Raw genomic sequence first — 23145 nt, 5'->3', positions numbered from 1 at the left:
ATCCGTGGAGTTAACCGAAACTCTGCCTTTGGTCCCGTAGGGTCGTCGGGTTATGCACAAACGGAAAGCACATGTAGTCGAATCCTCCAGGTATGAAGTTGCTGCCTTGTTGAATTGTCAAATATCGGAATTGTTGCATGTTAACACTGTCTTTTTTGCAGTCCTTCTGCTTCTTCTCCCGACCCCAAGCGCCAAGAGGTGGCCGAGACTGGACTCGCTGGGAATGATGTTCCAGCAGATGAAGCCGCAGAAACTGCTAGGACGGACCCGTCGACTACTTCCGCAGGTGTAGTAACCATTGCCGTGGCGGGCACCGCGCAACCAGCTGGTGTGACCCCACCACCAGCAACGAGTACCGTGGTTGAAATACCACAGGCTCTAAGAGTAAAGAAAGCTGTCATGAAGAAATCTTCACTGTAAGTGTAGATCTTTTCTTACATAATGTAGATCCTATTCTTTTCGACTTGTGTAGCAACATAACTGATTCTGTTGCATCAGGTCCGTAACTGACATGAGGTATAGGCCAAAGCCCACCGCGGCTACTCCAGCCCCCGAGCCGCGGCTCTTGAGGAGCCAGCCCCCGAGGAACCAGCCCCAGAGGAAGACCCAACACTGCCCGACCCAATACCTCCCGAGCCCCAGCAACCCGATGCCACTAATGCCGCTCCTGCAGATGGTACAAGTAAGTGTCTGACCGCCCACGGCTAGCTGCTTAGACCACAGACATCATGTACTGAATGCACCATCAACTGAAGATGCTGCAGGGACCACAAGGAGCACTGACGAGCTGCTGGTGTCCGGGAGCGGATACCAGAACATCATTACCACAGATCTAGTGGATGATCCGATCCTGATAGACAACAACATATGATACTTCAAGAAGATCTCCAAAGAAATGTACAATTTTACCTTAGTAAGGCATGATTACTCTTCTGCTAGTATACGTTGTTGAGTTGCTTATCTTAATCTTCCCCTTTATGCAGGATATGATCAAGCTCTCGCAACAGAAAACCGAAAAACTGAAGGCAGTCGTGAGTGGCCACTAGGAGCTCGTTGCAAAGGAAAAACGCATATCAGAAGAGCTGACGAAGAACATATATCTTCAAAGAGAGCTCGATAAGCTGAAGCTGAAGCGGACGCGAGAAACGTGGCTCCTCAAGAACAATCTCTGCAATCTTGAGAAGGCCAATTCCGAGCTCCAGGAACAACTCAAAGAACAGAAGAAGGCGCACCAAGGCAAGCCCTTTCCTCCCTCGACTACTTTCACTTAACAATTTATCTTGAATTCTGAAAATATCTTCACCGCAGAGCTTAAGAAAATCTAAACATATAAAGAAGAGCTGCTTACTGACGTGAAGAATATGCTGTATCGCCGTACAGATGATGTCGAGAGGCTGCAAAAGGTAATCACCGATACTGAACAACAGTTCGCCAACTGCCTTCAGCAGATCAAGACGCTGGGCGAAGAGAAGGAGCAGCGACAGAAGGAACTGGAGGACCTCAAGGGAGCCGCCCAAAATCTTGTGGACATGGTGGACCCACAAGAAGCCGGCGAAGCAGACGAGCGGCCCTTGCTAGAGCGACTTCTCGAGGCGCCGCAGAAGGTCCTCAGTTTCCTCACTGAAGCGCCCATCGCGTGTGTCAGCCATGCTCTTAGCTTTGTAAAATCCTTTTGGCAGGAGGCTCCACTAGAGGCGTTCGCGCAGGGTGTGGCTGTGGAATGCTTTAAAGAACAATTCAATGAGTACGTCCAAGAAGCCCAACCTGTAGCAGAAAAGATAGTAAAAAGTGTACTACAGGATTGAGATGTAGTAAAAACAAGCACTCTTTTCCTTGTATATATTTGTCTTTGATGTCTCCCCTTGTATGTGCCTTATGACTGAATTGTCATCCAAGTTCAAAGGCTAAGTAGTAGACACTACCCCGGGTGCAGTGACCCTGGAAGTAGTCGAAGCAGCTCTGAGTAGGAACCCATCCAACAAGTTAGATATAACCCGATCGAGAAGGTCTAACCAGTTAGGAAAGAACGCGAGCATCGTCGCGTGACTGCCGTGCTTATGGCAAGAAGTCGAAACTACCCTGAGTGCAATGACTCTGGGCGTAGTCAAAATAGCTCCTCATATGAGCCCATCCAACAAGTTAGGTATAAACCGATCAAACGGATCTAACTTGTTGGGAAAAATACGATCGTCATCGCAAACGACCATCAAAGGTCATGGCAAGAAGTCGATTCATATAAAACATGAACGTGGCCATAGCCTCCGTCAAAACTCATGACAAGAAGTCGATTTATATAAAATATGAACGTGGCTACAGCCTCCGTATGTTAATAGAAAAAATTTACATTCCAAATTTTATGACACGTGGCCTCCAAATTGATTCGGAAGAAAAAGGCCGCCTGGGCGCCCGAAGAACAGCTATCCCCGCACATTTTCTCATGGGTAGAATTGCGCAGGTTCAGAACGTTCCAAGAATTCGGGACATCTTGGCCCTCGAGGTATTGTAGTCGATACGACCGTGGTCTTCTAACCTGCTTGACGATGAACGGCCCTTCCCACCTCGAGTTGAGCTTGTGTAAGCCGGACTCGTCTTGGATGTGGCATAGGACCAAATCGCCTATACTGAATGACCGTTCTCTCATGTTGCGGTCGTGATATCGCCGGATCCCCTGCAGGTATCATGCTGACTGGACAAGAGCGGTGCAGCGAGCCTCTTCGACAAAGTCAAGCTCTAACTGCCTTGCTTCGTCCGCCTCGCCTTCATTGTACATTTCAACCCTTGGGGATTTCCACATGATGTCGGCCGGTAAGATAGCTTCAGAGCCGTAGATAAGGAAGAACCATGTTTGTCCTGTGGCTTTGGATGGCTGAGTCCTGAGCCCCCAGACAACATGTGGCAAATCGTGTATCCACTTTCCTCCTTTCTTGTTGTTTTCATCATAGAGTCTTTTCTTGAGGCCATCAATTATCATGCCGTTCGCCCTCTCGACTTGACCATTGGCCCTTGGGTGTGGAACAAAGACATGTTTGACCTCGATGAATGCATTTTCATAGAACTCCCAGAACTGGTTGGCCGTGAAGTTTGATCCCAGATCCGTGATGATGGTGTTCGGGAAACCGAAGCGATGCAGGATATTGGAGATGAAATCAACGACTCGATCTGGTGTGAGCTTGCCCCTCGGTTTGTACTCAATCCACTTGGTAAACTTGTCGATGGCCACCAATACATGGGTGAAACCGCCTGGCGCCATTTTGAAGGGCCCAATCATATCGAGGCTCCAGCAAGCAAATGACCAAGATGGCGGTATGATGATGAGACTGTGAGCTAGGACGTGAGATTGCTTGCCAAAAAATTGACAGTTTTGGCATCTTCGCACGAGGTCCTCAGCATCGGACACTACGGTGGACCACCAGAAACCAACTCTATATGCTTTCCCCACCAGCGTTCTGGAAGCTGCGTGGTTGCCACAAACGCCCTCATGAATCTCCCGCAGTATGTCGTAGCCATCTTCTCTCGTGATGCACTTCATGAGTACACCTGATCGCGAGCCACGCCGGTAGAGTTTATTGTCAACTAGGACGAAACCTTCGCTTCTGCGCATGACACGAGCTGCCTCTGCGCTTCTTGCATGCATCCCCGCTGGTAGTCTTTGGTTCCGGATGAAGTAGATATAAGCCTCTCTCCAGTCCTCTCCAAGCATCATAACCTCCCGATCGGGCTATTGAAGGCCAGCATAGGTGGTTACCTGAGGTGAGAGCTTGATGGATGACTGCTTTAATTTCTGGATGAAGACTTCCGCTAGAACCTGTGCATGGGTGGATCCCAGCTTGGACAGTATATCTGCGCCAATATTATGCTCCCGTACCACATGATAAACCTCCAGGCCGGAAAATTTATTTTCTAGCTTGCGCACTTCTTGTACATAAGCGTCCATCGTCTCTTTGTTGCAGTCCTACTCTTTGTTGACTTGCTACATGACCAGAAGTGAATCACCGTATACAAGAAGTCGCTTGATGCCTAGTGATATCGCCAAACATAGCCCGTGAAGCAAGGCTTCATACTCGGCTTCATTATTGGATACCTCCCAAAGGATCTGGAGGACATACTTCAGCTGTTCGCCCCGTGGAGAGATAAATAGGACTCCAGCGCCGTCACCATCGAGTTTAAGAGACCCATCGAAGTACATGGTCCAGTGCTCTGGCTTGTCAACTGGAGTTGGGATTTGGTTCTCTCGCCACTCGGCCATAAAATCTACTAGAGCTTGAGACTTAATTGCAGTGCGTGGCTTGAAGTCGATGGACAAAGCCCCCAATTCTACTGCCCAATTTGATATACGCCCCGTGGCATCTTGATCGTGAAGAATATCTGCCAACGGAAAATCCGTAATCACAGTGATCTTGTACTCGTCGAAGTAATGGCGCAACTTTCTCGATGTAATCAGAATTGCATATGAGAATTTCTGAACTGCCAAGTATCGTACCTTGGATTCGGAGAGTATCTTGTTGACGAAGTGCACGGGCCTCTGCACTCCAAACGCATGGCCTTCCTCGCTGCGCTCAAGTACAATAGCGCTGCTAACAACGTGAGTTGTCGCCGCAATGTAGAGTAGTAGATTTTCTCCCGGCAGTGGAGCTGTAAGGACCGGGGGAGACTGAAGGTGGTGTTTCAGATCTTGCAGGGCCCGCTCGGAATCCTCCGTCCACTAGAACTTGTCTTGGCGTTTCAGGAGCTTGAAGAAGGGTAGTCCTCTCTCCCCGAGTCGGGAGATGAACCTGTTCAGGGCTTCCATACATCCTGTTAGTTTCTGCACATCTTTGATTGTGGCCAGAGCCCCCATAGTAGTGATGGCCGTAATCTTCACAGGGTTGGTTTCAATTCCCCGGTTGCTGACGATGAACCCGAGCAATTTCCCTGATGGTACTCCAAAAATACATTTAGTTGGGTTGAGCTTCCACCGAAACCTGCGTAGGCTGCTGAACGTCTCTTCCAAGTCTGCAATCAGGTCATCAGGATTCCTGGTCCTAATGACCATGTCATCCATGTAGGCTTTAACGTTCCGATGTAGCTGATCAGCAAAACACATATGAATCGCGCGCTGATAGGTTGCTCCTGCGTTTTTCAATCCGAAAGACATAATTTTGTAAGCGTACGTCCCAAACGGGATGATGAACGCGGTTTTGATTTGGTCCTCCTCCTTGAGCGCAATCTGGTGATACCCCGAATAGCAATCAAGGAAGTAGAGGAATACACAACCCGCTGTCGAGTCGACAACTTGATCGATGCGCGGTAGCCCGAAGTGATTCTTCGGGCAATGCTTGTTGAGATCGGTGTAATCAACGCACATTCTCCATTCATTATTCTTTTTCCTTACAATGACGGGATGAGCTACCCACTCTGGATGGATTACTTCTTTAATGAAGCCAGCCGCGAGGAGTTTAGCTATTTCCCGTTTAATTGCCTCACGCTTATCGTGAGCAAACCTTCGAAGGCATTGCTTTTTGGGCAGAGCCTGTGGGTGTACATTCAGACTATGCTCGATCAGTTCCCTGGGCACCCCTGGTATATTCGCTGGTTTCCACGTGAATATGTCTCGGTTAGCCCGAAGGAAACTGACGAGCGCGAGTTCCTATTTCTCATCTAAGCCTGCGCCGATAACGGCGGTCTTGGATGAGTCACCCTCCTAGAGCTGGATTGACTTGAGGGCCACATCGCCGGTCGATTGGATGCTCGACTTGCTGGCCTTTCTCAAAGGGATCTCCAGCCCGGCTTGGGAGAGCTGCTGCGCGGCCGCGAGTACTTCCCCTGAAGCATCTGGCACACATGTAGTCGAAGCGTACTGGATCGTCTCCTAGTTGCAATCATATGACTTCTTCAAGTCGCCTCGGAGAATGACTACTCCACTTTGTCCTGGCATCTTGAGAAGCAAATAAATATAATACGACACTGCCATGAATTTGGCGAGTGCCGATCGGCCCAGTATGGCATGATAAGAAGATTCGAAGTTGGCAACTTCGAATTTGATAAACTCAGTGCAGTAATTCTCCCTTGTGCCGAAGGTGACTGGAAGAACCACCGTGCCAAGTGGGTGCGCCACATTATCTGGGATGATGCCGTAGAAAGAGACTTACTCGGAACCAGCATGTCTGTGAAGTCCAGACCCATCTTTCTCAAAGTGCTGATGAAGATGAGGTGGAGACCACTCCCGCCCTCGATGAGCACCTTGGTGAGTCTGACTTCTGCCACCACCGGATCCAGCATCAGGGGGAACTTACCGGGTTTCGAGAAGCTTGTCCACTGGTCATCACGGGAAAACGAGATGCGGACCTCCGACCAATGGAGTGGTCGTGGTACCACCGGCTCGACCGACATGATCTCCTGGAGAAGCAGTTTCTGGTCCCGCCTGGAGCCGAAGTCTCCATCTCCCCCGAAGATGACGTTGACGGTCTTTGAGGCATCCTACAACTTCGCGTTGAGCGATTTGTCCCCTTGGTCATCGTCTTCGAGTTCTTTGTCCACTGGCTTGTTCTTCTTGCCACCACTAGGATTGCTAAATGTTCTCCGGAGGTGGTAGCAATCAATTGCCGCATGATTGGCACCTAGATGCCATGGGCATTTCTTCTGCAGAAGCTTTTCGAACTTCTCCTGCGTCGTTTTCTTCTTGCCTCACGCGGGACGATCCACAGCTGCGACAAGATCGTCTGGCTTGCGCTTTCAGGACGGACCCGAGTAGTCCCGCTGGCTCTTGTCGTTGCGGTTGTCATTTGGATGCCTTAGGCTGCTATCATTGTGCCTCGGGAAACGCTCCCCCATATTTTATTCCTGCTCGAACCAGTCGTGCATCATATCACAAAGCCCGGCAACAGTTTTCGGTCTATTCCGCACAAAGTCCCTGTAGATGCCTGGGTCGGTGATGCCGTTGTAAAAGCAGTCGATGATGTCTTCCTCCGAGATATTCGCAATAGTAGCACGGACATCGAAGAAACGGTGTGTATAGGACCATAGGAGCTCGTTACGTTCCTGTTTACATTGAGCAAGATCGTGATGAGTACCTGCGCGAGTGATCGCCCCCTGGAAGTTATCGATGAAGACCTTCTTGAGCCATTCCCAGGAGTCGATCGAGTTGTTGCTGAGGCTCTCCAACCACATGAGCGGCGCAGGGTCCAAAGCCATCGGGAAGTAGACGACCTTGGTGATGTTGGAGCCCCCTGCGACTTCAATGGCGGTGGAGTAGCAACGTAGCCATTGCTGAGGAGCTTGCTTGCCATCATACTTGGTGATGCCGATCGGCTTGAAGCCCTCAGGGTACTTGTAACAGCTAAACCGTGCGGAGAAAGCTGGAAAACGATCACTACAGTCAGTACCCTCTGTCTCGGCTACTTCGCGCTCTTTGCACTTGGAATCGATTACGGACCGCGCATCGCGTCCTTCATTAATTCACTGGCGCAGGTCTTCTAGAGGAGGCCGATGATTGGACTGTCGTGGGTTACCCCCTGGAGGTGGCTGCTACCTCCCGCCAGGGGCCTGACTCCCGTGAGCGTTGTCGTTGTTGTTGCTGCGCTGAGGTCGGGGACGGCTGCCTGCCGTTCGACTGTGAGCCTGGCTTCGGCTTTTGCCCACGCGCTCCTCCCTGAGGGTAGACGCCGGGTTTTGTTGATCAAGCTGAATTGAAGGCCTCTATGCATAACGAAGTGCTTGACGCACGTTTGGATCGTTACTGCGCTCGAGTATACCCGTTACCCTGGCGATATTGGCCACCGGAGTCCTGAAGCCCCGCTCGCTTGAGGCAGCGAATTTGGTGTCAAGCTCACGATGCATAGATCGCATGCGCTCATTGACCCTCCTTCGGCGGGCTGCGTGAGCTCTGTTCCTGGTCCTCCGTGCCTCATGATCGGCGTCGTTTTCGTCGCCGGTGTTGGTTGTGGCCTCATCTTCAGATACCGCATCAAATTCGACGATGGGCAAGTCGCCATCATCCTCGCCTTCTTCCGCCATCAGCACCTGGCGTGAGATGAGCTCATCAGAGCTCACGTCGACTAGCTCGGTCGACTCCTCTGCCACGGTGGCTAATGGCCTGCCCTCCTGAAAAGGCAAGGGCTCGAGGTGTGCCACAAGTCGGTCTTCGGCCTCGAGTAGATCAGAAAGTTTCATGCCCTTCCAATGCACGAAACGCCCCTCCGAAGTGGAGGTGATCATCAGACCGTTGGCGCCAAAACAACCCGAAGCCCCCCGACATGCGGTGGCTTCGGGTTTTCCGAGTTGGAGTAAAGAGTCCAGGTCCTTCTCCAATGTGGAGAGGGACTCGAAGATGTCGGCCTCCTGAAGATCAGTGGCCAAATTGCGTAGACCGAGTCGTGATCGGCTACGCGAGTCCTCAGATTGGAACGGGTCCAACCCGAGCAAGGTTGTTGCAACGCTGGATGGAGTCACGCCGAAAGCAGACTCCTCCTCGGTCCTCGTAGTGGATCCATGGATTGACAAGTCGTCGAGATTATCAACGAACTTGTCGAGGTCGCTATGAAAACCCGCCACGGGAGTTTTCGGCTTCATATCGACGAGGAATCGACGGAAACTGCCCGCACCATCTGCGACGCAAACCCACGAGCCAAAAACAAACGTCGTGCCCTGAGAGGGTACTGACCTGGTGAATTTGAACGATGCCATCGAGTTCGCCGGTGGATCTTCGATGCGCTCCCCTATCTGGCGCACCAGCTGTCGGTGTTTTACCGGCTGCCCACCGAGGGGTATACCCAAGGTGGTAAGTTTAAGTGAGGACACGCTGAGATCAGGAACTTGAAGGGGTAAGGAACACAAGATTTAGACAGGTTCGGGCCGCGAGGTGCGTAAAACTCTACGTCCTGTATGGTGATTTGTATTGCCTTGAGTGTTGATGTTATGTTTTGAGGGGGTCCTTGCCCCCCTTATATATCCAGGAGGATAGGGTTATATGAATCCTAGTCCAATACTAGCCGTACCCGAGTATAACTCGAGTACTTTCCTTCTGCACCGACTAGTCCTACTCTCATACGAGTAGAGAACAATATAAACAAAAGATAAGACAAGCCTTGTCTCCTAATCCTGTTTAAACTACGTTATGTACACAGTCCCGTAGGTCCGGGTCTGACAGGCATGGACCCGCTCTGCCAGAGACCACGCCCGCACCAAGAACAGGGCCGGCCGGAGGGGTGGGGAGGGCGGCGAAACCGGCTGGGGACGGCCAGATCCGGCCGGGCAGACCCCGGATCCGGTGACAAGGAGGCCGGATCAGGCCCCGGCGGCCGGCGGCGGAGGGACCACATCAAGGTTTGGAGGTCGGGGGAGGGGAGGCGGGAGAGGAAAGAAGGGAGGGGAGAGGACGCGAGCTGAGCCGGTTTCGGCTCATCCGTAGGGCCGCCGCCGCCCGTGGCCTGGAGAGGGGTGGACGGCGGCGCGGTGGTCGCCCCCCCCCCCTCCCAAGTCGTTAGGAGAGCAACGCGGGAGGGTGGGGGGGTGTTCTCAACCCTATAGTAGAAAATTCCCTATTTGGCCCTACTAAATTTACCTTTCCTTCCTTGGCTTTTTTTTCAAAACTTTCCTATTCGATACCACAATATTCATTATTCCCTAAACTGGTCTTTCTATTACCTCCATTAGGTACCGCCATGAACTCCCAATGCAAACTTGTCAGATCTTTTAGGAACAGACTAAAATGCCCCTTCGTACCCCCACCAACTGTGGCAGCCACCAGCTGCACACCGCACACAACATCCACATTTCACCAGCTGCATGCCTGCACAGCATCTCGAGCGCCGCTGCAGCTCACCGTGCGTCCGCACGAGCACCTGCTCCAGCCTGGCGACCAAGGCCTGCGCAGCTGCACCACCTCTCCCACGCAGCGGGCACCACCTCCTCCTACAGCGACAGGCCCTGGCCGCGAGCGGCGCGTGCTAGCCGCCGGCCACGGGCGGCTCGTGCAGGCAGGCTGCCTTGCCCGGCCGCGGAAGACATGTGCGGGCCGTCGGCCACCTGGTCCCTAGCCGCGGGCGGCGCGTGCAGGCCGACCGTTGGCCCCTGGCCTGTCGAGCACCCCTCGGCCGCTCCTCTCTCCGAAGCTCATGTTTTTTTTGGATTTGTAACGGGTCAGGATCTGGCTCATGATCTGGTTCAGAAACGTGTACCAATATCAATTTGGTTATAGAAATACAAATAGAGGTAAAATGGTCTTTTCACGTGGCGGTTAATACCGTCGGTGCTCAAAACTGATGGAAGGGCCAGTTTAGGAAAGAAGAGAAGAATGAATATTGTGGTTTCAAATAGGAAAGTTCTAAAGAAAAGATCAAAGAAGGAAGATGTAATTTAGTAGGGCCAAATAGAGAATTTTCTCTAGATAAAAGGCTCGGAGTAATCTGGACGGTTGATATACCATCCAATGGCTGGTGGAGGTGATTGAGAGATAACACATATCTCAATCGATTGACATGGAGATACCTCCAAAATAAATAGGTATGGATCGGAGTTTCGTGCTATATATATTATTATATGGAAACTTTTTATTTCGTGCTCATATATGTTAATATGTCGAAACATTTTAGACAATGGGCATGTGTACTTTATTAATTAAACCGAGCTTATGCTGTTTATGAAGAATTGAAGATCTACATTATTCTCTCCGTCCACAAATACAAAGGATTTTGAGTTTATCCTAAATCAAACTGTTCTAAGTTTGATCAAGTTTTACGGAAAAGAATAATAATATCTATAATATCATGAGCATCATTGGATCCATTATGAAACATATTTTCATAGTTTATTTCGTTTACCCGGTTCTTTATGAATTTGATGAAACATATGATAATATTTCTTAGAACAAACCAACCCACTTAGTGCACTCTAGCTGTGATGAGCAACGTGTAAAATCAATTCAATACTCCCTCTATTTTTTTTCTACAAGGTGCACACACATTTTAATATTACAATTAAGAGAGCAATCATCACAAGGATTTCCATTAAAAAAATGGATACTATGGAGGCCGTGACTCCGCCAGCCTCTGCTCGGGGCTAGGCGCTATTCTACGACTTGGCATGTCTTCGTGATTTCGCCAGCCTCTCTGCTCAGAGGTTAGGTGCCATTCTACAACTCAGCGTGTCTCCATGATTCCGCCGGCCTCTTTGCTTGGAGGCTAGGCGCCATTCTTATGACCCATGATTCTGACCCTCGAGATTGTTCTGCGACCTTCTCAAGGCTCGGGAGCAACATCTAACGGGTGCTTCCAGGGTCGCATCCCGTTGTAAAACTTATGACTTCTCAAGCGAATGACCACTCAGCTGCCTGGTGCTCTGGGCTTGACGGAGGTAGATCCTAGGTTGTCCTTACATAAAGGGGGCCCAGATCTTCAGAAAATGGCCCCAGACTACGTTCCAGAAGTGCAAGGCACTAGGATAGATATGTGCCGGGTCCTTCGTTGATCGGATCTGCGTTGGACTCTACATCCCTAAAGTTGTAACCTAATCCAACTTGTTTCCTTGTAAAGCAACCCTTGATAGATTTCTAGCCTAACTTGTAACTCACGGTTATCATACTATATAAGGTGGTCCTGAGGATACCGCGTGTTTGTAAACCTTAGCCAACACCTCGTCGTAGCCCTAAGCTTCACCGAGTAGCAAACAGATGCAGGGTATTACGTGAGCTCCTCTCCAACGAGCTCACGGTTCGAACGTGGAGGAGCAGCTCGCGACCCTGCACATAAAGGAGACCGTACTTCTAGAGGGGGTGGGCATAAGCGACTACCCTCGGAAAACCTTACCTTCAGATACGGTCGCTTTAAGACACCCACATCTCGATTTCCATAGACAGTTCTTCAACCCTTTTGCTTGGCATTGTCCAGTTGGCCCTCTCACTGTTTGAACACCACGTTGACTCCATTAACCTGTCGGGAGACGATAATATATGTGTTTCCGATCCATCTCCAACTCACCACCTTGGCCGTTGGCTAGCTTACATTGGTCTCAAATCGTAACGATGCATAATAATAATAAAAATGCAAACATGCTCACGCAATCCCAAAGCCTTCATTCAGAGATCATGATCAATTTCACAACTTACCAATCACTCGTCGCAAAATACGTGGGACCTTCAATACAATGGATAGGTTTACCACCTCCCCCACGCATTTAGGTTATTTAATTGGTATATAAAGTTTATTATTTTCAGTTCGTTTCCATAATACACAGTAATCATAGGGACAATTGGTGGATGCCAGCCAAACAGTGCGCGTGGCGCTGACTCCGGAAGAGGGGAATACGATCGAGAAGGAAGAGGGAAGATGAGATGAGCTGTCCAGGCCATGGGGGTCACGCAGGTTTGAGTCAACCGACGGGAGATGCGCTGCATGCTCCCCACTCCCCAGCAAGCATCGTGGACCATGTGCAGCTCAGATCGAGTCAATGCCCCCAGCGAATATATATGACCATATAATAATACACTTGATCAATCTTTTATCTGCTATATATTCATTTTAATTTCCCTCTTCATTTCGTGATACTAGCTAGTAACAGATATTCAGACTGAAACCTTGTACGATCGGGGGGCAGGTCCGCGAGTTTAAGGGAAGGAACGAATGCTGGGGAGCAGGGCGGCGTGCGGGCGGCGGCGACAGCGGACGCCGGCGCTGCCGCTGCTGATGACCGCGGCGGCGCTGCTGGAGACCGCCAACGAGTGCCTGCTGCCGGCAATGTACAGGGAGGTGGGCGCCGCGCTGGGGGCGTCGCCCGTCGCGCTGGGCTCCATCACACTATGCCGCGCACTCGTGCAGGCGCTGTGCTACCCGCTCGCGACGTGGGCCGCGGCGCGCTCCGACCGCGCGCGCGTCGTCGCCGCGGGGACCTTCCTCAGCGCCGCGGCCACCGCGCTCGCCGGCGCCTCCACCACGGTCCTGCAGATGGCGGTCTCAAGGGGCTTCAACGGCGTCGGCCTGGCGCTCGTCCTGCCCGCGGTCTTCTCCCTGGTCGCCGACTACAGCGACGACGACACGCGCGGCTCCGCGTTGGGGTGGTTGTTCATGGCGCAAGGCGTGGGCGCCGCCATGGGGACCTCGCTGGGCGTCCTGCTTGCCCCCACCACGCCCTTCTTCGGCGTCCCTGGCTGGCGCCTGGCGTTCCACGCCCTCGCGCTCGTCAGCGTCGCGATCGCCGTCGCGACGTGGCTGCTCGCCGCCCACTCCAGGCCTGGAACGCGGAACACCAAGGCCGTGCCCACCGTCGCGGAGCTCGCCCGGGAAGCCAAGGCCGTGGTGAGCGTGCCCACGTTCCGGATCATCGTGGCGCAGGGGGTAGCCGCGCAGGTACCGTTGTCCGCGCTCACGTTCATGGCCATGTGGTTGGAGCTCGTGGGGTTCACGCACGGGGAGACCACCGTGATCACCAGCCTCAACTCCCTCTCCCTAGGGCTCGGCTCGCTGCTCGCGGGGTTCGCCGGCGACCTCGCGGCGCGGCAGTTCCCCTACACGGGCCGGATCGCGCTGGCGCAGGTGTCCAACGCGTCCACCGTCCCGCTGGCCGCCCTCCTACTTCTGCCTGCGCGGGCCGGCTGGCCAATGGCGGGTGCCGTATACGCCGGCGGGTTCCTGCTCTTGGGCATTGCTATCGCGTGGAGCACGGCTTCCACCAGCAAGTGGGATCAGACGATGACAACACCATTTTTTCTTGCTCCGTGCATTCCCATCTGCAAGCTAACTCGATTATCTGGCCTCGCCTGGCAGCCCTATCTTGGCAGAGATCGTGCCGGAGAAGGCGAGGACGGCCGCGTACGCTCTCGACATGTGCTTCGAGAACGTTGTCGCGTCGTTCGGGCCGCCCGTCGTGGGCATCCTGGCGGAGCGCGTCTTCGGGTACCAGCCGCGGGTGGGCGCCGACCGGGAGAACGCGGCCGCTCTGGGGAAGGCGGTCTTCGCGGAGATCGCCGTGCCGGCGACCATCTGCTGCCTCACGTACTCGGCGATGTACTGGACTTACCCCGCGGACAGAGGGCGGGCGCGGATGATCCTGCAGGAGGCGTCAGGTGGTGACCGGGAGAACAGCGGCTTTGAAGCAAGTGGGCCTTGTGTTGCTTCTGCGGCTGATGATGGCTTCAACCAGGCCTTACTATCTGTAAGGCTATCTCCAACGATATCCCCTAAATCTCATCCTCTATATCCATTCTCCATATCAATTTCATTCTCTATACCAAATCGAGCTCCAACGATATCCTCTATTTGCATCCTCCATACCCCACATTCTTATTTTTCTTTACTTTCTTCCAACGGCCGTTTCCACCGCCCCGCCGCCCCGCACGCCTCCGCCCGCGCCGCCGACCGCGCCGCCCCTCCCGCCCGCGCGCCCCTACCCCGCCGCCCGGCCGCGCTCCTGCTCCACCCGGCCGCGCTCCTCCGCGCCCCCCCTCCTCCTCCGCCCCCTCCTCCTCCGCGCCGCCGCTCCTCCTCCGGCCCGCCGCCCCTCCGCCCCTCCGCCGCCCCTTCCGCCGCCCCTCCCGCGCGCCGCCCCGCCGCCCCTGCTCCGCCCCTCCGCCGCCCGCGCCCCTCCGCTCCTCCGCTCCTCCGGCCCGCCGCGCTCCTCCGCTCCTCCGGCCCGCCGCCCCTGCTCCGCCCCTCCGCCGCCCGCGCCCCTCCGCCCCTGCTCCTCCTCCGCGCCTCCGCCGCCCCTGCCGCGCGCCGCCCCGCCGCCCCTTCCTCCGCCCCTCCGCCGCCCCTTCCTCCGCCCCTCCGCCGCCCCTCCCGCGCGCCGCCCCGCCGCCCCTCCTCCGCCCCTCCGCCGCCCCTTCCTCCGCCCCTCTGCCGCCCCGCCGCCCTTCCTCCGCCCCTCCGCCGCCCCTTCCTCCGCCCCTCCGTCGCCCCTTCCTCCGCCCCTCCGCCGCCCCTGCCGCGCGCCGCCCCGCCGCCCCTTCCTCCGCCCCTCCGCCGCCCCTTCCTCCGCCCCTCCGCCGCCCCTCCCGCGCGCCGCCCCGCCGCCCCTCCTCCGCCCCTCCGCCGCCCCTTCCTCCGCCCCTCCGTCGCCCCTTCCTCCGCCCCCCCGCCGCCCCTTCCTCCGCCCCTCCGCCGCCCCTCCTCCGCCCCCCCGCCGCCCCCTCCTCCGCCCCTCCGCCGCCCCTCCTCCGCCCCCCCGCCGCCCCTTCCTCCGCCCCCCCGCCGCCCCTTCCTCCGCCCCTCCGCCGCCCCTTCCTCCGCCCCTCCGCCGCCCCTTCCTCCGCCCCTCCGCCGCCCCTTCCTCCGCCCCGCCGCCCCTGCCACACGCCGCCCTCCGCTCCTCCGGCCCGCCGCGCGCGCGCCCCGCCGCGCCCTCCGCTCCTCCGGCCCGCGCGCCACACGCCGCCCTCCGCTCCTCCGGCCCGCCGCGCCCGCGCCCCGCCGCGCCCTCCGCTCCTCCGCCCCTCCGTCGCCCCTTCCTCCGCCCCCCCGCCGCGCCCTCCGCCCCGCGCTCCTGCTCCGCCCCGCAGCGCCGGCCGCCCCTTCCTCCGTCCCTCCCGCCCCGCAGCGCCGCCGCCCCGCGCGCCGTCCTGCCGCCCCGCGCGCGGGAGCCGCCTCGAGCGCGAACAGGGCGGGCAGGAGCGATGGAGGACGCCGCTCGCCGCTCCCTCTGTGCGGGACGCATGCCGCTTCCTCCATTTTACCGGACGCTTTGGAGTACACCGATGGAGCGCTAGCGGGCTACAGTATCCTCCGCGCATACGGAACCGAACGGTTTACAGCGCGTCGCTGGAGATAGCCTAACAGCGACAGAGTAGCAAACTCTGACGAGCAGTGGAGTACAGTACGGCAATCCTAGTACTGGCTGCATGAGCAAAACGGATGCCCTGATAGTGGAAGTGGAACGGAATGCAAAATTATTGGATTTCTAGCTGAATGTTTCAAAAAGATTGGTGGAGACGGAGTACAAACGCGGCCTCCGTCAATATATACTTAGTAAAAGTTACTTACGTGTTTTTAGAAAACCTAAACAAAAATTTTATGGTCATAAAAAAATGTAGTAAACAATTTATAGTTATAGCAAAGATGTAGATGTGGGAAGGACGTATTTTCAAAAATTCTAATAAATAGAATTATAGATTAATTAACTAACAATTTGCTGACCACAGATATATAAGTACTTAATAATTAACACACACAGAAATGATTTTGCATTAAATAAATTAACACATATGTTATAATTTTGCATTAAATAAATAAATTGAAAGAATTAAACTTGATCTTTTATACCATTAGTAATATTATAATTAACATCGTTGGTCATTTGTCATATGGATAGGTTTTAAATAGTCTAAATGGTGTACATCATTGAGTAATTAGTCACATGAGTAAGTTTAAAATAGTATGAAGGAACCGTCCCATTTATACTGGCTCAATCGACAATTAACAGGACAATAAGGCTAATGCTCCTGAAACGGTATAAACTCGGTAGCTCGTTGGGTGATTCGTGAATATTCCACTTACTAATTGTTCCGTTCTCATTGTTTGGTGCACCGGCTGGGGAATATACATCGTCATCTTCTTAGCTCGATAGCTAATACTCAAGATGCAAGAGTTTATACCAGTTCGGGTGGAAGACCTGCGTCCGATTTGGGTGGTACGGGGGTGAGTTCATGTTACTTGCGTTCAAACATTGGGTGCTTACAACGGGTTGCTTGCAAACATGCGTGCGAATGAGTTGTACGTGCATGAGAGTCGAGAGAGCAAAAAAAGAAAACCCAGCTCCCCATATATAGGCTGGGGTTGACTACAACGAGAAGGAACGGATTCTTCAACTCTGAGGTCGACATCCCACGGGCGAGGTCGGGAGTTCTACACGTATCTAACTAAGGGGTCTGTAGGATCGTTGCGTTCCGTCGTGTCGTGATCCTGTGGTGAGTCGTATCGTGACATGAGTGCAGCAGATCCACGAACAAGAGATAAAGAGGAGGGTGGAGTGAGGCGAGTGTGGGCATAGGCTGCTCTAGTGATAGCGTGTGCCAAGAATTGAGGAAGATGTCGGCGAATAAAGAGAACATGGGTAGAAATAAGGAGGCTGCTCAATGATATCTTGTACGAGGCAATTAGGTGTAGGAGTGGTTTAAAATACTGATATAAACCGACATAAGTCTTAAAAATTATATGGGTAGATCTTTTTAGAATACGTAAAAATATAGTTTATTATGTCCAATAAATATTACTATATACAAAAATTATAGTATGTTTTCAAGTTGTTGATACTTAAAACGCCATTTATTTGCGCCATATTTAGCCCTATCCTCGTGTATGTTTCCACGCGTTTTCGTGTTGTGACCAATCTACTAACGCTAGTGAGAAAGTCTAACCTACCTCATCGACAGCCTAAGAAGGATCTTCTGATTGCTTCTTTCTCCGTATCAGCCCATCTTGCACAGAAAAAAAGGACTTCGTTGAAATTTTTCGGTTTCTCCGACTCCAAGGGCCCTTTCTGTAAAATCGAGGTCCCACAACATCTCATTTTGATCAAGGTACTGTGTGGTCCGGGATTAAAAATAAATTCCTATATATTTAACATCAATTAAAAGTATCAAATATAGTTTAATTATAAAACCAATTATATAAATGGAGACTATTTTGTGACACCTATTAAACCTAATTTATTTAAAAATATTGTACTACAGTAAACATATATTAATGATGGATTAATTAGGTTTAACAGGTTGAATTAGTCTCTATTTATATAATTAATTTTATATTTAGATCATATTTAGTGTTCTAATTAGCATCCAAATTTCGGACACGGAATAAAAATAAGTCACGGCAGCCGAACACGCTAATAGGATGATTAACCCACAGCTGCAGCGTTGAAAAAAAAAAAATCCGCCAGAGGTGTTCGTTTCTAGTGGAAACCAGAAAGCAACAAAATTGACCGCCGCACCAGAATCCAGAGGGTTCGCTTCCCTGTTTCCTCTCCCACCGCCGCCACCCGCTGCACCTCGGCGCCGGCGACCTGACCGCCGGCCGGCGAGGGGCACGACGAGCCAGGCCTCTCCTTCCACCCAAGTCCTGCTCTCTCTCTCTCTCTCTCTCTGTGTGTGTGTGTGTGTGTGTGGGAGTTGCCGTGTCGGTGCCGCCCTCTACTGGTACGGGTGTCTGGCGTGGAGCGCAGATCCACCCCGGCCGCACCTGGATCGATCTCTTCGTTTGTTGGTGAGCGACCCTGACTGGCTTGAACCCACTGTTCTAGGATTTCCCTTTTGTTCTGGGGGATCTTCCATTTACTTTACTGTGACGGCAAGCCATCGAATCCGCATCGGTCGAATCTGATTCGTTCATCCATGATTCAATTAGGTTCCTTCTTATCGCGCAAGATTAGCATTCCCGTGGTGCCGTTGCACTCTCTTTCTCAAAAATTTGAGGGGTTGAGCTAAACCCCCAATCCATGCCCAGCTGTCACTTCGTCCCTGCAAGGTTTCTCTAGGATTTTGCAGAAACAGCCATGTGGAGGCTCAAGCAGTTCATCCCCAAGGAACAGCCTAGCGGCCTCGAGGGCCGCACCATCGATGTCGGCAATGTCAAGGTGCACGTCCGGGACGCCATTGCTGAGGGCGGGTTTTCCTGCGTGTACGCCGCCCGGGACATGGTCAACCCCGCGAAGCAGTACGCGCTCAAGCATGTGATCGTGCAGGATGAGGAGTCAATGGAGCTGGTCCGGAAGGAGATCACGGTCATGAGGTCGCTCAAGGGGCACCCTAATGTGGTTATGCTGGTCGCGCACGCAATACTTGATATGGGCCGGGCAAGGGAGGCACTGCTGGTGATGGAGTTCTGCGAGAAGTCGCTGGTTTCTGTGTTGGAGGACAGGGGGGCAGCCTACTTTGAAGAGGAGAAGGTGGCATTGATCTTCCGAGATGTTTGCAATGCCGTCTTCGCGATGCACTGCCAGACGCCGCCTCTTGCTCACAGGTGATTCCGCTACTTCCCATCCTGCGAATTGGATTGGAGTTCCTCTACATAATATTTTGGCAAGCAATACTCAGTTTTGCATACATGGCTGACTCTTTTTTCTGTGGTTGTCTTTCCATGAACTTATGTGCTTGTTGAACAGCATTGATGTAACTATCTGACAAGTGAAAATAGCATAATAGTCATATGGCAGTTGGTCTATTGTATGATGAACATAACACAACATTATCTCACAATATTATTCTACTGTATATCAAGTAGAACAAGGTGTGGAGCTGCAGTTGGATCAATTTATTTTGTTTTATAGCCGGCTTGCACACTAGACAATAACAGGAGTATTTTTGTGTGTGTGATGGCTTATTATACTTCTTTTTTGTGCTGTCTCATTTATTTTTAATACATTCTTTTGGTTGGCTGCTGTCTAAGGCATTCAAGACTATAGTTGGTTGTAGCTTGCTATCTATAGTTGGAACTTCTAGGTGAGTTTTATTTCAGATATATTACAGAAAACATAATTTATGTGCAGGGACCTAAAGGCTGAAAATGTTCTTCTTGGTGCTGATGGGGCCTGGAAACTATGTGATTTTGGTAGTGTGTCGACAAATCATAAATGCTTCAACAAACCTGAGGAGATGGGCATCGAAGAGGATAACATTAGGAAGCACACCACTCCTGCATATAGAGCTCCTGAGGTTTATATTGAAAATCCCTATTTTGAATCCTTGCTCAGCCTGTTCCACACATTTACTTGTTTTATGCTTGTTTACTGATTGCAGATGTGGGACTTGTACAGGAGGGAGGTTATCAGTGAGAAAGTAGATATATGGGTAAGCCATCTCTTCAGCTATTATATTACATTCTGGTTCAATGTAATCCGATATTATCTATTGTATTATTGGATTGCCATTATTATCTTTTTATCTGATTAATTAGTAATATTGCGACTAGTTAAGGTGGTATTGTGGTATTTTGCAGGCTCTTGGATGTCTCTTGTATAGAATCTGCTACTTCAAATCAGCATTTGATGGTGAATCAAAGCTTCAGATACTTAACGGGAATTACCGTATCCCAGAATTGCCAAAGTACAGTTCTTCCATTACAACTCTGATCAAAGACATGCTTAATTCTTCTCCAGATGCCAGACCGGACATTACACAGGCAAGGGCTTTGCTTGATTGGCCATTCACTTCCATGAATTTAGGTTAGTCTTAATTAGTGCATATGGGATGAAACTGAAACGTAGGAGGTCTTCTGTTTCTCTGTTGTTGATTAATGTTTTGTTATAGGTGTGGTTCCGTGTTAATGAGTTACTTCCATTGGAGCTGCAAAAGGATTTACCTGATGGATCCCCGTCTGGGTCAGCATTTGAATCTCATACTGCTATCGATGAAGGTTTGCGTACTAGCATCTTGTACTTTTGGAGAAATTAAGCCACTGTGTCTACATAATGATCAGGAAGCGTAACAAATGCTGTAGCATGAAATCTCATATACTTTCATGTAAACCAAAAACCATCTGATTTGTTAATTGCGCACTCTTTTCTTTTTCTGAGTCTCAATTTTTCCTTTGCCTGAACCTAAAATTATTTGTTGCAGCACCAAGGAGACCATCTCAAAGGAGTGCTGCTTCATCATCAAGAGGAGACCTGAGGAGTACCTCTCCTAGTCATTTTTCCAACCTGATGGCACAAGATCCTCCGAAAGCTATGGAGAACAGGGGTCCTATGGGTGCATTCTGGTCAACTCAACATGCTCAGGAGCTAGCTTTTGCTGATGACAAGGAACCAGCTTTTGATCAAGAGCCCATTAGCCAAGTCACCTCAAAGCAATCACAAACTAAGAACCAGAACACACCAGTTCATAATTCATCTCGGAAATCTCTGTCTGCATCAGTTGATAGTTCTCCTGGAGATTTTGAAATTAGGTTTTCTGCAAATGGCTCGGAGTCTGGGTTAGAGAAAACCAAAACAGAAAATAAAGCCAGCATACAAGCTATGGCCTTCAACTCATTCATGGCAGACTTTGATAACATCAAAATGAACTCACAAAACAATGCTGACAATGTAAACTTGCTTAGCAAGTTGAAAGAATGTCAACTGGAAGCAGAAGTTACTTTACTGAAGGAACAATTAAAGATAGCAAACCTGGAGAAGGAAGAAATTTCATTGAAGTTTGATAAGTTGTCTGCCATTTGTTCTTCTCAGAGGCGAGAGATACAAGAGCTTAAGCAAGCCCTAGCTACCGCTTCTGTTACGCCGCCAGCTAAGCAGTTCAGAGAACATTCGAAGGTTGAACTCTCCCCACCCAGCACAAGCCTTGATACTCCGGTATGACTACTGCTATGTGCCTGAATTCCCCTCTAGTTAATCATATCCAGGTTCAAATTCCCTCTTCTTGGTCCAGCTAACTAGCGAAAACGTGAAATCTTGAGGATAGAATTCAAATTGGCTGGCTTGGTCATATCACCAAAGTGTTTGGATTTACTTATAGAGGGTGTGTGCTAGTTCGTGCCCTAATCCTGACCCACCATTCTTTCCTACCAATGGTTAGGATTAGCCCATCCATACCCTAATATTCATCCTACCTCCCCTATTTCTAAATCTAAAGTGATTGAGGGTGTGTGCTAGTTGGTGAGCTAATCCCAACCTTCCCTTCTTTCTTATCAATGGCTAGGATTAGCCCATCTGCACCCTAATATTCATCCTACCTTGCATATCCCTAAATCTAAATGCTCTATAAGGTTTAAATTACCATAGACTTTCCATTCTTTCCTATCAATGGCTAGGATTAGCCCATCTGCACCCTAATATTCATCCTACCTTGCATATCCCTAAATCTAAATGCTTTGTAAGGTTTAAATTACCACAGTTTAGCCAGTTTTCCTATTTGACATTTTTTTTTTAAAATTGATTCATTGTGTATAGACCCTGAGTATCATCTTTGATTTTGATATGTATCAGAATGGTAATATATTATTATTTTTGGCTTTCACAGCCGAGGGAGAAGATTGAAGGAACCCCTCCAGAGCTCCGGCAAGGCCTATTTACTTCAAGGCCAGGGACACCGAGCCCTGACCCAAAACCATGGTCAGGTTTTCCTGAAGAGCCAAAACCTCAAGCAGCTGTGAAGAGTGCCCACCCCAGGTCAGTCCGAACTCTGCGGGCATCAAACAGCAACAAAGCCAGCTCACTTGGACAATCGAATGTAAGTTCTAGCGCCGATCCATTTGCCTTTGGTCAAGATAGCTTTAAGGCTGCTCCTTCTGGAACCGTACATCCCAAGTTATCGAACATGGGGAATACTGCTCAGCTCCTCAATAATCAGACTGCTGAAGAAAAGAAAGATGGATCGTACCAACCAGCTGGATGGACCGGGTTTTGATTGTGCTACACCAATTTACAGTGATACTATATGCCAAAAGAGTCAAAGAGTACATATGGTCTTGGTGGTGTGGCAGACTGAAGAGCCACCGAGGAATGCCTGCACTTATGGAGGTATGTGTGGCAATGCTTTTGTACAATTGTTCTGGTGCTGATCTTGCATAATGATGCATCCAGTTGTAACTTTAGTGTGAATGTAAGTTGTAACTTGCAAATAATTGCTAGATGTTAGAAATAGGAAAATGTTTTTTTCTGTTCTGTAGACGAGCCTGTTGTGTCATGTCAATATCTACAATGAATTTTGGACACATGCTATATAGATATAGTTATCTGTTACCATGTCAAAAATAAAAGGTCACCATTTACTGGTAAATAAATGGCCACAATATATTCACTTTGTTTGATCCTAGGTGTTTTTCATGTTGAGGCACCCAAGCAAGAATCCTTGTGAATTCATCGTGGTACATTTATATTTTTTGAATTGATTTGTTCTACGATATAACATGTGTTGAAGATCCATTCTATTTTGGTGTCACAACATACATCTTACAAGCATGAGAATCCACTGTTTCCTTTAGTTCTCCTTGCACTGATGATATAACCTCATCCTGCAAACAAACAAAATAAGACACAAAGAAGTTTAAGAACAGCTGCAATATGAAATTCATAGAAAATGTGTTAATGTGTTCCCTCTGTTCATTTTTGTAGGGGCGTAGTTTGACTGCAAATCGATCTTTTTTTGAGCACAAAATTGATCTTTCTTTGACTGCATTATAAAAACGAATGGACGGAGTGTTATGGTACTATGTAGGATTTATGATAGAGAAAAATGCATGCTTACTGTCCACA

General features: G+C 50.7%; 2 protein-coding genes across 6 annotated transcripts in view; both read left to right on the top strand.

The window, feature by feature from the left end:
* The first annotated feature begins 12656 nt into the window (after window positions 1-12656).
* Window positions 12657-16283, top strand: LOC112880954. Its single transcript, XM_025945680.1, has 3 exons — window positions 12657-13645; window positions 13734-14227; window positions 16273-16283. The coding sequence occupies exons 1-3, from the start codon at window positions 12657-12659 to the stop codon at window positions 16281-16283; spliced, it is 1494 nt and encodes a 497-aa protein (XP_025801465.1).
* A 1559-nt stretch (window positions 16284-17842) lies between these two features.
* LOC112880179 (probable serine/threonine-protein kinase DDB_G0276461) overlaps window positions 17843-23145 on the top strand; it is a 9126-nt gene continuing 3823 nt past the window's right edge. For 2 of the 5 annotated variants that reach the window (XR_003226259.1, XR_003226260.1), the window contains exons 1-8: window positions 17843-18161; window positions 18303-18917; window positions 19444-19609; window positions 19694-19744; window positions 19893-20075; window positions 20204-20309; window positions 20513-21243; window positions 21911-22410. Coding sequence is in view for 2 of the 5 variants with exons in the window: in XM_025944685.1 (XP_025800470.1) it covers window positions 18451-18917; window positions 19444-19609; window positions 19694-19744; window positions 19893-20075; window positions 20204-20309; window positions 20513-21243; window positions 21911-22297 (2091 nt within the window). In the remaining 3 variants the exon portion in view is untranslated. Of the gene's footprint in view, window positions 18162-18302; window positions 18918-19443; window positions 19610-19693; window positions 19745-19892; window positions 20076-20203; window positions 20310-20512; window positions 21244-21910; window positions 22706-23004; window positions 23141-23145 lie in introns of those variants that run through there. The other 3 variants (XR_003226258.1, XM_025944686.1, XM_025944685.1) reach the window with 3 other exon arrangements.

The sequence above is a fragment of the Panicum hallii genome, chromosome 2, assembly GCF_002211085.1.
Source record: "Panicum hallii strain FIL2 chromosome 2, PHallii_v3.1, whole genome shotgun sequence".
In the NCBI taxonomy this organism is placed as follows: Eukaryota; Viridiplantae; Streptophyta; class Magnoliopsida; order Poales; family Poaceae; genus Panicum; species Panicum hallii.
This window is presented reverse-complemented; position numbering and strand designations above follow the sequence as displayed.

Excerpts from the sequence above, each read along its gene's own strand:
- LOC112880954 (XM_025945680.1), top strand. The coding sequence starts at position 12,657 with ATGACCGCGGCGGCGCTGCTGGAGACCGCCAACGAGTGCCTGCTGCCG. Across the intron at positions 13,646-13,733 it reads AGCACGGCTTCCACCAGCAA|CCCTATCTTGGCAGAGATCG; the intron begins GTGGGATCAGAC and ends CTCGCCTGGCAG.